Source organism: Zeus faber (assembly GCF_960531495.2).
Source record: "Zeus faber genome assembly, chromosome: 19".
In the NCBI taxonomy this organism is placed as follows: domain Eukaryota; kingdom Metazoa; phylum Chordata; class Actinopteri; order Zeiformes; family Zeidae; genus Zeus; species Zeus faber.
This window is the reverse complement of record NC_137206.1, coordinates 26,211,754-26,229,143: the sequence shown is the minus strand read 5'-3', so window position 1 is coordinate 26,229,143 and position 17,390 is coordinate 26,211,754. Positions and strand designations below refer to the sequence as shown.

Sequence of the window (17,390 nt, the reverse complement as noted above, 5' to 3'; positions counted from 1 at the left end):
AAAGAAAACTGCACACCCCCAATCTGATAAAAACGTACACCGACCCAAAAGAACTGTAAGCCCGTATCTAAGAATTTCAAACCCTGTGATTGTTTTGGACTTTACGGAAGGACATACAGTTAGTGTCCAATTTGACCTATGTTCGGTAATTCACTGTGGGAACCAACAGTCGGGACATGTGCGGAGCGCGAAGTATGTTTGCGAGGTACCCCATGCCCGACAATTTCAAGGTATACCTACGTCCACTACCCCCTCAACGGAACCTTAATTCGGACTGCGTGGCCTGTGCCAGAGCCAGAGCTAACTTACCATTTCCCTTAAATCCTTATAATGATCCAAGGTTTTAAGTGCATATTACAATTATATGCCTCTACTGTCACCCCTGAAAATTGTGATACATACCCATGGTTCACACCATATGATGGTAACTTTACTTGTCTGCATATAGGCGGATCAGGACCGGACGTGGGAACACCGATGTCTTGAAACACGACCGTGAAAGTATCTGCGGGTGATGAGGGGTGATCGATACTTGGGTTGGAAACCAGGCCACAGCAAGAGCGGACATCTGGTGGTTCTGCGGAGGGAAGACCCTCCATCCGCTACTACCCACAGGTTGGCGTGGGACCTGTGCTCCAGTACAGGTGGTAATGCCCTTTTATATCCTACCAGTAAGTGGCAGTAGTAACCATGTCCTGCCAACTACAACTGATCTTAAACAACACAGGAGAAGTTCCCCTGGAGGAACGTTTGATAATCGAGTATATATTTACGTTATCGGAGTACCACGAGGGGTCCCCGCAGAGTTCAAAGCTCGCGATCAGATAGCGGCCGAACTGGAATCTGTGCTTTTCTGGTGGGCAACAATTAATAAAAATGTTAATTGGATAAATTACATATACTACAACCAACAAAGATTCATTGACTATACTCGGGATGGGATAAAGGGCCTAGCAGAGCAATTGGATAAAACTAGTTTGATGACCTGGCAAAATCGAATGGCATTGGATATGTTGCAGGCTAAAGAAGGTGGCGTTTGTAAGATGTTTGCCGACGTATGTTGTACTTTCATCCCAAACAACACCGCTCCTGACGGCAGCGTGACCATAGCATTGGTTGGACTCACAGCATTGTCCGAGAAGATGACGGAAAACGCAGGGATAGATAATCCATTCACCAAATGGCTGGAGAACATGTTTGGTAAATGGAGTGGCATGTTACAATCAATCCTAATATCATTAGCAGTAATGAGTGCACTTATAGCTACGTGTAGTTGTTGTTGTATTCAATGCATTAGAGGGTCGTCTCAATGACTCATAGAGAACGCCATGACTAAAACTATGCTGTACACAAGAGTTCCTAATGATGACAACAACGACAGTACAAATGCAAATTATGAATTTCTGATCAAACCCGATCAGGAGGATTATAAACATCTAACCCCTGTTAAGGATATGCTCAAGATTGCAGGTTCAAATGTCGATCTTAACATCACTCGACTCTATGACAACACCAGAGTCTGATGGCCAAGAACGAAAAGTTGACACAAACCAAACCAACGGAAGTTCTTACAATGACACAAAAGTTGAATTAGAATTAGAAGTTTTAGGCATTATGAAGAGTTTATAGAAAATCTCCAAAGGAAGTTATAAGTCTCTGATGGCATAATGTATGCAGCCAATTAAGATTGTTTATCTCAACTATGAACATACATGTTATCCAGAAAGAAAGTTGATGTTTTATATTTTGTTTATCGCGCTAGGGAACTTACCTAGGCAGGGAAAGGTCCAGCTGTAGGATCCGATGGGATGACCAGTCTGTGTTGGACACCTTTTGATTTTGTACCTTCTTCCCTCTTATTACATAGAGATTAAGAATTGTATTATTAATGTTCTAAAAGAGTTGTTTCAATTTTACACTGATTACTTTTTTGTATACCCCATTAGGATATGGAGTACCGGTCCGTGGTCGTCTAGGCAGAGGGACCCTGGGAGAGTTTCCCTGTCTGAATGGATATTGAGTTTAGGAAATCGTACCATTGTACTGCCCGGCAGGGTTTTTGCGCTCACACTCCATATAAAATATAAAATGTTATGCTTGGAATAAGCATAAAGAGGGGGGAATGTTATAAGAATTTTATATGTCTATGTTGCTGTACTAATTAGAGTTCATGTCTTAAAAAAGACACAAACTAGTCACTTTCTGTGCCTAATTGTCAAGAGGAGGAAGGCAACATCTCTCAACCATCAGATAAGGGAACTTCAACAGATGATCTGTCTCAACGAAACTGCCCCATCAGCGAAACTGTCTCATCAGCAGGACCCATGCCCAGGTGTCGTGACATCTGCTGACCGACATCTCAATGACTCGTCAGCTCCGCCACTCCAAGAAAACTGTATAAAAAAGTTAGCTCTCCAGTGAGAACTGAGCACTTCCTCTGTGGCACTCTGTTGTGTTGTTACACTGAAACTGCTCCTCTCGTACAAGAATAAACACTTTATTAACCAAAAGTATTTGTCTCAGATTTCCTCTGTTCCTCTGATTAGTCCGTCCATGAACAAAGTTTATAACAATTTAACTTTAACAGTCATACTATAGAATGATTTATTGCTTGTATTTAGTGAATAATACAGAAGATAAGGAACTTCCCCTTATCTTCCCAAATCGTTCTGCCCTAATGTATTCAAACATTACTCTCCAACCACAAGAATAAAGGTAAATGGTAGTTCATCTAATAGAATCAATTTACAACTATCCAAGCTGGCATGTCGACTTACTGTGAAATAACACCTTTTCATCACACATTCTGCGTCTTTGCAGCAAAGCATTTAGTCTTTGACTTTTGAGCGAGGCAGCCATCAATATAGAAAAATCCTCCACCTCAAAACTTTTGAGTGAGTAGTTGCTACATTCACTTTTTCTTTCTTTTATGCTTTCAGCTAATAGCTTATATTGGTATTAATGTTTGAGACCAAGACTTTTTACCCCAGTTTGCTGAAATAGTCTAGTGTAGCGATGCAAACAAAATGCAACAATCACCAAACAAATCCTTTCAATGATTGAGGAGTCCGGCAAAAGAGTGGGCAAGCAAGTTAATCTTCAACTCAAACTGTGAAATTACTGAGGACTAAATTAAAGTCTGATTCAAAAGAGCATTATCCCAGTTTGGAGAAAAGCATGATACCAACTGAATCAAACAAACGAAAAGTAAAAAAATCAACTCTTTTTCATCAAGAACCAACATATACTAGTCCAGACCTACCAACCTTGGGAAAATATTCTCCCTGTTACCACAATAGTGTAACAGGGAGTCACCATGGCGTTTGAATTACTGCAGCTAAATGACTCCATCCCACCTTAGTCATCTCGTAACGAGGCTAATCACATTGCATGCAAGCTACTACGGCTAACTATATACAGTATACAAATTCATCTCATTAAGATATACCCCTTGAAATGCATCATCTTGTAAAGTTACCAAACAAATTAACCAACTAGAGATGCACTGATTGAAATTTTCTTGGCCGATTCCTATTTCAGATTTTTTTTGTCTGACCTGCAGATTCTGATTTCCAATCTGCTGCCAGCGATGACAAACACATCTCGTAATCTGATCACGCTCACATGATAGGACAGCTGCACATACAGACTACAGCTGCAATTTTCAATAAAATATTTCAAAAAAGTGATTGCTGATTTTGACAGTTTATTATTGTTCATTATTCACCATGGAACAATAAAAGAACATTAAACTGAGTTTCGATATAATTGAATATGGGAATGTCACCAAGTTTCAGTATAATTCAACCTGTAACTCTCACAGAGTTTTAGTAGGACCCAACATATAACATGAAACATGAAAATGTCCAGTTCAAACTTCAAATTAAACTCTCTTTCACTTTAAGTTCAAATATACATTTATATTATATTTATATGATACTGCAAATTAATTGCAATCATTACAAAAAAAAAGAAATTAAATAAATGGCTGACTCTCTCACTTCGTTCACTGGAAGTCCTCCTTCCCTCTCCGTACGTTAAACCAAGTGAATCAAAACGAACGACTCCTTTTTGCTGAGTGATTCGTCAAGAACTGAGTCACATAAAAAAGTCAAATTTTTCATCCCAAGTGGGGCTCTGCTGTGACAGCGGTAGAAATGCAGTCTGCATAGACAACAACACAACTACGTTACATTACGTTAGTATCGGGTTTGAGTAAAATTAACATTTTTACGACTACAGTATATGAGCACAGCATAGGGCGTGTAAATTTGGCCGGCACAGAATCTGAAAATATGTCTGACACTGATTGGCCTATGAAAACCGACTTATTCCTCTCATGATCGATCGGTGCATCTCGGGTTTTACAGTATATGTTAACATTATGGTCACATTTTTGTGCTTCATAACTCTCCCACTTCCCATTTTACCTGAGAAATGCAGCGTGACACCTCGGTGGATAATAAAGTACCACTCAGCGCTGCATATCAGCGGATGTTGAGTGAGAGGGGAGGGAGGGCTTACAGAACCACAGGTTGTAGCATCTGGTCCAATCTGAGGGATGTAGTTTAAATACCCACTAAATGGACGGTATTGTTTTTTACTGATTGCTGTCATTAAATTATATATATGTATATATGTGTATAAAATAAATACAATTTGAGGTTTTTTGTGTAGTGTCAGCTGGCATGTCGTATCTCTGTATTTTGACTAAGAATTGCATAGTTGGTACACAAAATGTGTGCAGGTTAGCAGGTCTAATAGTGATTGCTCAGAGAATGTGTGGGAGCGTACATAGTATTTATTTATTTTTTTAACCTGTGCTGTCAGCATGCTTGTTATACAACAGAGTATTTTGATGCCATTGCATCATTGCATCCCCCCACGGTTAGAAAATGTCCGGTGTAACTGTTAACACCAGTGTTGTCATATGTTTATAAATAGTGGGAAAAATTTCTCTCCGTGGCATCCCTACCACCACCAATCCCCCTCTTTGGACAACGAGCTTACCATGTTTTGGTCTATGAAGTAACATTGTTACTTCTTTAAGAGAGGGAGAATCACAAAGGGTGAGACAAACATGGAAACAAACATGTACGAGGAAAAACATAGAAACATTAGATGACAATATGTATCAACAAAACATAATTACGTTCAGGAAAATTGAAGGCGCAATTTGGCACATTGCCTCTTTCTGTGACAGCTATGGCAGTAAAGGAGGGAGACAAACGGAAGGATTTAATTAGGAGGGTGTTCGGGGGTGTGTGCCTGTGATGAGTCCGCATGTATGTGTGTGTGTGTGTGAGATGTGTCCACAGGTGAGTAAGGCTGCCGCTGAAAGAATCATCAGTCGGAAACCTGTCAGTCTACTGATATTAAACTCGAGCAGTCTTTTATTTTTTTGGAGTTAGTCAGTGTGCATTACAATAACAGGATAAAACAGATAGCAGCTTACAAAATGCACTAATCGCATTTGGATATACCCCTTGAAATACATAATCTCAAAAGTTACTGAACATGTTTACCAACTGCCAATGTAGGGCTGCATGATTATGGCTAAAATTATATTCACGATTATTTTGCTCAATATTGTGATTGCGATTATTTATCATGATTATTCATCCATTTTGGGGAACTTCTTTTATTGAACAGAAAACTGCCTTCACAATTAATTAATTTTATATATATATATATATATATATATATATATATAATAAACTTATAAATAAATAAACTCAAATGTACAAATCTTTTAATCAAAATAGGACTTTCTTCACAAGAATTCAGTCTTCTTACATTTTACAAAAAAGAAAGTAGAACGCCACCACATGGCCCCAAATAAAAATGATTTATCCCTAACAAGAAGGTCCGTTAAATTATACCTGCAAGTTTTTTGCAAGAAAAACCAGCCTATCAACATGATCTGGTTTAAGAGAGGAGCGGAGGCAAGTAACAATATTTCCCCCCGTGCTAAACACCCTCTCAGAAGTTGGAACATGTAGCCAGTATGCATAAGAACATTTTTGTCAGTTCTGAGAGCCGTGGGAAGAGTTTCTGATGTTCCCTCCACCACTCCACTGGGTCCTCCTCATTGTCAAGGGTGCTTAATTGTAGGTAGGACTGTAGCTCAGAGGCTACACTTCGTTCCAGTTGGTAGATTCGGTCCTCGTCCTCTCAGTAGCCTTAAAGAAGCTGCCCAAGGTCGTCGTCTTCTTTGCACAGGGTGCCTCGGCCTCCTCAGCAGTCTCATCAGACTGTGTCCAGGTGGTCTCCACTTGGGGAACAGGAGGGCATTCCTGGTAAAGAAAATTCGAAAAACAAATTCAATTTAACTCTTTAACGTTTTTAAAATCCATATCCAGAAAGTAAATTACAGCACAGTGAGCAAAGTTGCACATTTTGATCTACTTAATTTCATAAATATAACCATGACTTCACCCACCCTCGTCATCTCAGAAGCCAGTCGATTGTGGATTGCCACCACGTTGTCCTCCTTTACGAATCTCAGCTTGAACTGAGGATCAACAGCAGAGGCCATGTCCAGCAGTTCCTGTGTCAGTGGGTCACTGTATTTTTCATTGAGGTAGTCCAGGACTTTGGTCTTGATGGCTCTTGTTAGGTCTACATCATCATATTCAACTTTCAAGATAGAGGAGTTGAAAAGGTGGACTGGCTTTACAAAGGATACACCGACAGACTTCTCGCTGGAAAGCGCATCAGTAAACTCAAATAGAGGGCGGCGTGATTTGTTAATGGCCTCCAGTACGTCACTGTCCTGCCATGTGGGGATGAGATGTTGGGTTTTTTTGTCATCTGACAGACATGATGTGCAATGGCGCTCTTCTGCTGGATGACTCTCTTTATCATGGCATGCCGCGATCCACACCTGGTGGAACACATCGACTTCAGTGAGTGCTCTGGAAGCTTCAGTTCCCTTTGTGCCGAACTTTAGCTCCCTCTTACGCCTGCAGCTGTAGGAGAAGCAGCTCACCAGACTTTTACAGATGCGGACAATCTTAGGATCCTTCATTCCATTCTCTAAAGAAGAACATTGAGTTTCATGTAAAAATCAAAGCACAGAATAAAATCTAGGCTGCTTCTGTACACATTTAATACTAATTATTAGTAGTAGTAGTAGTAGTAGTTGTTGTGTTATTAATTATTATTATTATACTACCAAGTGTATTTAAATGGTATTAACACAACCATCACATAGTCTATATATGAAACATTTCAATTACAGTGGGGCAAAAAAGTATTTAGTCAGCCACCAATTGTGCAAGTTCTCCCACTTAAAAAGATGAGAGAGGCCTGTAATTTTCATCAAAGGTACACTTCGACTATGAGAGACAGAATGGGGGGAAAGAATCCAGGAAATCACATTGTAGGATTTTTAATGAATTAATTGGTAAATTCCTCGGTTAAATAAGTATTTGGTCACCTACAAACAAGCAAGATTTCTGGCTTTCACAGACCTGTAACTTTTTCTTTAAGAGGCTCCTCTGTCCTCTACTCCTTACCTGTATTAATGGCACCTGTTTGAACTCGTTATCAGTATAAAAGACACCTGTCCACAACCTCAAACAGTCACACTTCAAACTCCACTATGGCCAAGACCAAAGAGCTGTCAAAGGACACCAGAAACAAAATTGTAGACCTGCACCAGGCTGGGAAGACTGAATCTGCAATAGGTAAGCAGCTTGTTGTGAAGAAATCAACTGTGGGAGCAATTATTAGAAAATGGAAGACATACAAGACCACTGATAATCTCCCTCGATCTGGGGCTCCATGCAAGATCTCACCCCATGGGGTGAAAATGATCACAAGAACAGTGAGCAAACATCCCAGAACCACACGGGGGGACCTAGTGAATGACCTGCAGAGAGCTGGGACCAAAGTAACAAAGGCTACCATCAGTAACACACTACGCCGCCAGGGACTCAAATCCTGCAATGCCAGACGTGTCCCCCTGCTTAAGCCAGTACATGTCCAGGCCTGTCTGAAGTTTGCTAGAGAGCATTTGGATGATCCAGAAGAGGATTGGGAGAATGTCATATGGTCAGATGAAACCAAAATATAACTTTTTGGTAAAAACTCAACTTGTCGTGTTTGGACGAGAAAGAAAGCTGAGTTGCATCCAAAGAACACCATACCTACTGTGAAGCATGGGGGTGGAAACATCATGCTTTGGGGCTGTTTTTCTGCAAAGGGACCAGGACGACTCATCCATGTAAAGAAAAGAATGAATGGGGCCATGTATCGTGAGATTTTGAGTGAAAACCTCCTTCCATCAGCAAGGGCATTGAAGATGAAACGTGGCTGGGTCTTTCAGCATGACAATGATCCCAAACACGCCGCCCGGGCAACGAAGGAGTGGCTTCGTAAGAAGCATTTCAAGGTCCTGGAGTGGCCTAGCCAGTCTCCAGATCTCAACTTTATAGAAAATCTTTGAAGGGAGTTGAGAGTCTGTGTTGCCCAGCGACAGCCCCAAAACATCACTGCTCTAGAGGAGATCTGCATGGAGGAATGGGCCAAAATACAAGCAACAGTGTGTGAAAACCTTGTGAAGACTTACAGAAAACGTTTGACCTCTGTCATTGCAAACAAAGGGTATATAACAAAGTATTGAGATGAACTTTTGTTATTGACCAAATACTTATTTTCCACCATAATTTGCAAATAAATTCTTTAAAAATCAGACAATGTGATCTTCTGGATTTTTTTTTCTCATTTTGCCTCTTATAGTTGAGGTATACCTATGATGAAAATAACCTCTCTCATCTTTTTAAGTGGGAGAACTTGCACAATTGGGGGCTGACTAAATACTTTTTTGCCCCGCTGTATTTACGTAGTTACTTTTTTTCTTAATACATCAGTTAGCCTACTCACCTATGGCAAGATGAAGTCTGTAGCCAAAACACTGGAGCTTCCAGTTGTTCAGAAAGACCGCCCTGATTATGTTGGATCTGCTGTCTGTGGTAATGCAGACGAGTCTCTCCACCTGCAATCCCCAGGCTCATATATGGCTCGATTATTCTCATTGACCACAGGTCAGCTGTGGTCACAAAATACTGAACATCAGCAAGCTCCCTCTCTACCCCCCGCCCCCCCGACACTTTTCATACAGCGCAGGCAAAACCACTCCGGAGAAATGGTTAAGTGACGGGATCTTGTATCTTCTGTCCAAAGTGTTGACCATTTTCTTAAGGCCGGGACTGTCCACAATGCTTATTGGACACATCTCTTTTGCCAAATGGAAGGCGATAGCGTCTGTTATTTCAATAAGTCTTTGAGAATGTGTTCGATATTGAGTTGTGTTATGCAATGTCCCCCTTATGGATGTCTGTGTTTGAAGGTTTTTTGTGGGGTTGGCCTTCATGCATTGTTCATAATATTCAACTTTATGATGACTTTTCAGGTGGTTTAAAAGTCATTAGTTTATTAGTCATTTTGCCGCTTGGCGCTGACACGATGCAAATGCACACTTTGCAAACTATGTGTTCCCCCTGATTAACATCACTGGCCCGATATCCGAAGTTATTCCACACAACGGAAAATGAACCCTTTTTTGGAACTAACCTTTCGCCTTCCTCTGCTCATCGTCTTCGCTGGTATATTTAAATTTTGCCTTGTGGAGCCTACTGTATTCCTGCATTAGTCATAGAGGTTTTGTAAAGCAGGACGGAAATAGTTTATCATCAACACCTGTGATTGGTCAGACAAATCAACCCATGAATAGTTCAAGTTCAAGAGATTATTTGTCACATACATATACATACGGTCATACATATATGCATTGAAATGTCATGACACCCGGTGATTACGCACAATAAGCTCTATAAGCTCCAAAAATACTAAAAAATACCAAAATGTGCGTAATTGACATAAGGTGCTCGCGCAGGCAGCCGCAAGGGGAGGCGCCGCAATCGCGATTCTGGGTTCTATAATTATATAATAGAATTAATTGACTGTGTTATATGATGTTATGTAGTAATAGGAGTATTAAAACTACAATAACCTGGGTTAATTGGGTTAACACCAGAGCAAGCTTTTAATATACACTTTGTCTTTGTTCTGGAGTGGCGACACCTTGTCACAAATTGAATAATAAAAAGTAAATATTATTTTAATTTGAAAAAAAAGATTATAAAAAAATAATCGCCCCCAGCCATTATCAATTAATTGTGGAGGCCAATATCCTCATCGCGATTAATATACGATTAATTGTGCAGCCCTATGCCGATTGCAATTTTCTCGGCCGATTCCGATTCCTTTATTGTAAGTCTGACCTGCCGAATTCTGATTTTCAAATTTTTTTTTTTTTTTATTATGTTCATAAAACATTGACTATAAAATAAATGTTAAATTGTCCACCAATCCTTTTGAACTTCATTTATGTGATCCGAGAAATTAAAATTCCTTATAATTTGGTCTCATTGGGTATATCTGCTGTACGTCACTGACAAATCTGATCTGATCACGCTCACGCTCACGATGGGACAGCTTTACATACCGACTAATGATGCAATTTTCAGTTACCACAAGAGGGAGATTGCTGTTTTTTATTATTGTTCATTATTAACAATGGAACAACAATGGAACATGAAATCATCTGAGTTCCAATAAAATACAACCTGGAACGATAACAGATACTGTAAAATAGAATATGGGACTGTCACTAAATTCCAGTAAAATGCAACCTGTAACTCTTACTGAGTTTTAGTTGGACCCAACATTACATATTCACACTAACATGGAATGTCCAGTTCAAACTTCAAATTAAAGTCTTTCCCTTTAAGTCCAAATATACATTTATATTATATTTATATGGCACTTGCCATTCCAAAATAAACTGCAATCATTGCAAAAAATCTTAAAATAATAAATGACAATCTCACTCTCATTCACTGGAAGTCCCCCTTCGCTCACCGTGCATTAAACCAACTAAATCAAATCTAACGACTCGTTTTACTTAGTGATTTGTCAAGAACCAAATCAAACTTTTTATCACTAGAGGAGCTCCGCTGTAGCGACAGCGATAGATATGCAGTCTGGACAATTATGGAATATTGCCAGGCGATAGATAAATTGTTTATCTAATGTTCTTGGTTTACCTTGAAGTACCTCTTAGCAGCCGACATTTTCTTTCTTTTGCTCTCTTTTCTGAGCGTAAACAACGCAATAACATTACATTATGTTGGTATCGGGTTTGAGCATCGGAGCTTTTTTACGAGTATGAGCACTACCTGCGCCCCGCCACCACTGAGTCCTGCAGCCGTATAGACACTCCACAACCACAGAAAAGCACCATGCCCTACAGCCACAGAAGACCCCCCAGCCACCAAAGAAGCCAGGAGCCCGTGGAGCAACACACATACATGGCCCAAGGAGCTCAAACCAGTCCCAAAGAGCGAGAGGAGACCCTGCACCCCTGAAGTGCCGACAGACCGACACCCTGCCAGAACTGGCCGCCCAGCAGATGACCTGGCAGGGCCCCCATGCCCACCAACGGCCAGTGCAAAGGCAAGGCCCACCATAATGCGACCGGCTAGATGCCCCACCTGACCACATGCCCCGAGCGTCAGTGAACATATGCCAAAGGAGTTAGTGTTATCACAGCTCTTGTCTGTCTTGACTTTTGTTTCTCCCCCTCTGAAGATTACAATTCTGCAAGTATCAAATAAAACACAGACTGCAAAGATTTTTTTTTCCGTTACTTATAAAAATCAATCATAAATCAACTCATAAAGCTTTTAAACTTTATTTTATGTCGCTGGGGGTGGTGGGCCGTCTGCCGCCCTCTGTTCTGTGGTCCATGTAAGATGCCAGAGCGGCCAGGCACGGCGGGGGCGCATGGCAGGCCGCTCTGCAAACTTGGTTGGTCGATGTGGATTGGGTGCCTCCCGTACAGGGGGGTGGGGGTGTGAGGCCGCGTCGCCGTTGCCCGGCTTGCTGCACCCCTGCGTTGATCTGGTTGTGCTTCGCCTATCTCTCCCAGCGCCAGAACTCAAACTCAGTACTTACACCACATAGTAGGCCTGGGGTTTGCGGGACTGGTGTGGTGTGAGCTATGTGGGTAGGTATGTGGCGGGCGGCTGCAATCTCGCCCATCACGCTCCTGCCCCGAAGTGCTTCTCGTCCGTTCTGCAATTTTAATACCACTCATATTAGCTAAGAACACATATACTACATGCACATAAATCGTCCTCCGAACAACCAGACCAGGGTCTGCTGGACAGGAGGGGAGCGAGTGACTCGGGTTCGACATGCTTGGAGGACGCTTACGGGTGCCTTCTGGGGCCCCTTGGAAGCTTGCTGCTGTGGGTATGGGTTGGGGTGCGGGGAGGCGGCTGTCGTGGGTGTGGGTTGGTGTGCGGGGAGGCGGCTGTCAGCATTTGCTCCCACTGTGTGGCTTGTCTGCAGCGGGTGCCCCGGGTGATGGAGGGCCCACATATCTGGCGGCCTGCGGGCGACGGGCTGACAACCAGGTGTCCTGCACTGATAGTTACTGCTACGTGGATGGGCGCTCGGGGCTTGCGGCTGGATGGGGCATCTGGCCAATTGCAGTGGGGCGGGCCTCACCCTCAGAGTTAAGTAAGTCTAGGAAAAGTGGCACAGCAATTTGGTATGTTGCCTCTTCCTGTCGTGTGTGTGTGTGTGTGTCCGGGAGTTGTCCTAATTTGTTCTGGTGTATGAGGTCAGTATTATATCGTATCGCTTCCAAGCAGCAAAAAGGCCCCAAAGCCACTCCTGAGTTCCGCGGCCGTATAGACACAAGAGGCCTGCGGAGCAACACCCGGCCCAGAGAAGCATAAACCAGTCCCAGAGAGCGCAAGGAGACCCTGCACCCCTGAGGCACACACGTACAGCCCACTCGCATGTGCAGGCAAAAGATGCAGCCGCAGAACCTGGGCTGCGGGCGCAAGGCACGGACCGCAGGCCTGGAGCCAGGTCCGCACCACCACCCTGACCTGGGTTTAAAAAACCCGGGTAAACCCGCTAAAAATAGGCGCCTGACACCTTTCTCATTGCCAGGAGAAATGCTGTTTTTTTTCTGGTTTGACATGACGAACACGCCAGAAAAGGGGCGTGTCATGGTTCCAGTGTAATTCAGGACAAAACAGTATAGGGGGCAGCAACTGCAACAAACGACAACATAAAACTGTAAACCTTGGAAAAAAAAAGTATTTTGAGCCGTTCAAAAGACTACAGTAGAATCAGCATGGAGCACCGGAAGCAAGGATACTTCATGTTGCCGGTGCGCACACCTTCTGCGGCGGGGAGCAGGTACTGGCAGGGAGGGTGGGGATTCTCTGCTGTGTCCCCACTGTGTGATTCCCACACTCACATTTTATGGTCCCTCGTGCAGAAAAAAGTCAATAACTTTTGATTTTCTATTCTAAATCAGATATGAAATGATGGAATGATACATGGTTATTCCTGTCTATTCATACACCAGCTTCCAGAACTTCAATACACTTCGCATTGCGCTGGTAAAGGGGCCAAAATTAGAGGGTGGACCAAGGTGTCGGGTCATTTGACCTCAGACGGAGACCCGGGTTTGTGGTGACAAATGCCGGTGACAAATGCCGGATGTTCGCGGGTGTTACCAGGTTTTTGGTGCAATGGGAAAGGAGTATATGTAACTTTTATACCTCAAAATAACAGCTTCAAAATCATTTTGATAGTACACTGACTTCTAATATGGAGAATGGCAAGTCTTTCATTCCCACCCAGCCACCCTAATGCCTGTTCTTGCACTTCTGTGTTCGGGTAAGAAACCCTGGGGAAAGTGCATTCCACTTTAAGGCACTACGTCACGTATGTCACATTCCATGATATTTGGCTCCGGTAATTACCGTTTTTTTAACCTGGTAAAATATAAAATAGTAGACAATACTTGCCGGACAAATGTCCGGTAATAATGCTCATACAAAACATAGCCACTCCACCTCCCGGACAGCGCGGTTGGATGAGTGGGGTCAGTGGTGCGTCCAGCACCTGCACGTCAGCCAGCACGGGCCTGCCCTCACTTTTATTCTGCCACGGGGTTTGTTTCACCCTCTGCACGCATGCGAGCCGATCTGCCAGGCAGAGCACATCTGGTACCTACCGAGCAGGGGGTCCCGTCCCTCCTCAAGCCGTCTCTCGCCACAGGGCCAGAGGCTCAGGGGGAGTTGTGGACTGAGCGCTAGTTGAAGCAGCGAGGTTCGTACAAGGGCTGCAGTAACCTAGATGTACATTGTATCTGCGTTTGTATCTGCATTTGTAGCATAGACTGTTATTGAAATGTGACCAATAAGGTTCAAATTTGTCTTGTAAAATAAATTATTTTCGGACACTGGACCGAGTTTTACGACAGTGGTGTAAAAGTGCAATTGCACTCAGAACCTGTAGGGACGCCAAATCCCAAAGGTTACATAGTTCTGCTTTAATCCGCAAATCTCTATTTCGATTTTTTTTTTAAGCAAAAAAAAAAAAAAAAAAGATAAATATATCTCTCCAAGCACAAATAAATGATGTCTTACTTGTGAGCATGGATCCAGTCCGTACATCCACTCAAACCTCATGAACAGGAAGTGTAATGAACCATTTGTAAACATGTGAAAGCATTTGAAAGTTAAAAGCAATAAAAACAAATTAAAATGTATTCTCACATACAAATGATGCTACATTTGTAAAATATTTAAGACGACAGAATGAGTGCGTTACATAAGATATTCAAGATTCAAGTGTTTTTTTTCATTCACAAATCTCAAAGGGGACCGATTATGCCCCTTTTCAAGAAGTTAATGTAGGTCTCCGACGTCCCCAAAACATGTTTGTCTGTTTCTGTGTGTGTAGCTTTAAATGTAAACTAGCTGCCAGGCCCCCTCGTTCTTTGAACAATGGGGTTTGGACGCAAGTTCCGGGTTCTGTGAGCCAATGGAGATTGAGCTTTACGCTGGGTTCTGTTGTTATTAGTTTGTAAACTTTTATTGATTTCACTTTATCAGTCCACCAAAATCTGTTTCTGAGCAACTCTGAGGTGAGAAATAAGCAATCCAGTTGCTGAATCTTTACTCATATTAGATCTACAAGGACTATTTTAAAAATTTGTTCCGACTTCCCTTGCCGACACCACACCAGGATGCATCGGGAATATTTTGCTTCATGTAAATGTCGGAAAATTAAAATAAATACATTTACAATAAAAACCACAGTATTTTTATTGGTTTTGTTTGAAAAATGAACAGCGTGTGCGCTGCAGCCTATCTATCCCAAACTTTTTTTTTTTTTTAAGAAATACACAGAATATCTATTTCTAAACACTTACATTTCCTTCGTCTGAAGTTTTATTACGGACAGTGGGTATTAATTCCTGTTTCTTTTAAAAGATTTGTGCTGGCCTATGCAGCCAACAGAGCAGTTTCCATGCTTAGCTTTGATGCTAGCGGGTCCTGTGGTGCTTCAGCCCTGGGTGGAGTAACTCAGATTGAGGGTGGTTCTAATTCTATTGAAGCCCTGAATGAGGTCGATCAGGGCTGCAAAGCTGAACGGCATGTTATGACATGTTTTCTGAAATACACAGCCCACAAAAAACTGACTGAGTTATTTTATTTCAAACTTTGTGTGTTAACAGGCCCATCAGAGACACAAATATATGTGCACCAGCACCGAAAAAGTGAGTTTTACACAATAGCTCCCCTTTAATACAGATTTGTGGATTCTGCAAATTTATTTGTGAATTGTGTGCAGAATTCCTTCCGTATCAAGACATCGCCTATCATGGCCTCCTAAATAACATGATCTCAACATCATTGAATCGTTTATGAAAAGTTATGAGTAAGGAGTGGGATGTCGATTTCCACCTCCATCATTCAAAGAATTGGAGGCAGATATTCTTGAATATGGTGCCATGTCCCACTACACCAGGGGTTCCCAACCTTTTTTTGCTCAGGACCCCAGTTTTAGGTCTGAAAACCTTCATGCTCGAGCAATTTAAAATATTGACATTTCTTTGCTATTGGATACTTTTCAAGTGACAGATGGCGATTTAAATGAAGAGTTACATATGACGGAACATTTTAGTCGACAATCACATACATGATATTGGTGCGATTAATCACAATTTTTTTTTTTAATTACTCAAATTTGACCCTAAAGAAATACTGTTTCTATTTAAAAACAGTGCATTGAGCCATAGTCATACTATGATTTGATTATTGAGAACAGGAAATCAAATTAACATTTATTTAAATGTCACAAGCACAAACTTTCCTATTTTTTACAAATTTATGGCGACCCTATTTGCATATCAGGTGACCCCACTAGAATTACAGATAGCTCAGGAGGTAGCGCTGGTCATCTAGCAAACTAAACGTTGCTGGTTTGATCCCCAGGCTCCTCCTCCTGCTAGCATGCTGTAGTGTCCTTGAGCAAGACACTTAACCCCAAATTGCCCCTGATGGCTGCGTCCGTCGGTGTTTGAATAATTGTAAGTCGCTTTGGATAAAAGCGTCTGCTAAATGTAATATATCCGCAAGCTGAGCCTTCCAGTTCTACCCAGGATAGCTTTGTAGCATGTTAGCCACAAAAATACCCGTAAGCCATTTTTTTTTATTTCAAAGACACTAGTCAAAACCTCTCACCTTCCCGCCTGCATCCAGTGGCCCGTTGCAATCCGATTCTGGCCCCGAGATGGGAATGAAAGCACCTTCGTCCCAGTCTGGATAAGGGTTGACAAACGCGCGTTCCTCCATGTCGGTTTCCGTAGCAAACTTGAGCCGTTTCGATACGTTGTCCCCCATCTCTACGGTGGCTCGCACGGGTCAAATACGCGCCACCGGGCTAAAAAAAAAAAAAAAAAAAGCGATGCGTCGTAATGCAGCGTTGCCAGGTGCACGATAATTGAACCATTTCTACTTCCACGGTTTTTCATACGACTGAAATGTATGGAGCTGATTTGGAGCCAATCTGATTACTCACTTCATGTTGGCGATGACATGTAAATAATGTTTTACGGAAAACTGACCCTGGATTAGCCATAAATTATCCGATCGCACATCACGTCTCGGGGTTCGTTAAAGGTAGTTTTAATTGGTTGAAACTAAATTTAACTTAGTTCAATAGAAATATATCAACATTATAAATAAAGTATATTTGTATACATACGAAAGACGAAACAATCCAACTTCAATTAATATGAAACAAAAACGTCCAAATTAGTGTACAGGGGCAATTGTTGCTGCACAGACATGAGCATGCACATATCGTTCTACCAAGTCAAATAGTCTAATTGCGGCACAGGTAATAGATAAAGAAAAGGCTCATTGCTACCGGAAAGGATGTATTATAAAACATTTCATCCCTTGTAGTTCATTTTTGTAGATCTATCTCTCTTGCCAGCG

General features: G+C 42.0%; 1 protein-coding gene across 1 annotated transcript in view; it reads right to left on the bottom strand.

The window, feature by feature from the left end:
* Positions 1 to 16,790, bottom strand: part of lancl2 (LanC lantibiotic synthetase component C-like 2 (bacterial)) — a gene marked incomplete at its 5' end in the record, with an annotated part of 82,068 nt that extends 65,278 nt beyond the window's left edge. Inside the window, one exon of the mRNA XM_080019986.1 lies at positions 16,632 to 16,790. Within this exon, the coding sequence (XP_079876112.1) occupies positions 16,632 to 16,790 (159 nt within the window). The remainder of the gene's footprint in view (positions 1 to 16,631) is intronic.
* Positions 16,791 to 17,390: the final 600 nt, after the last annotated feature.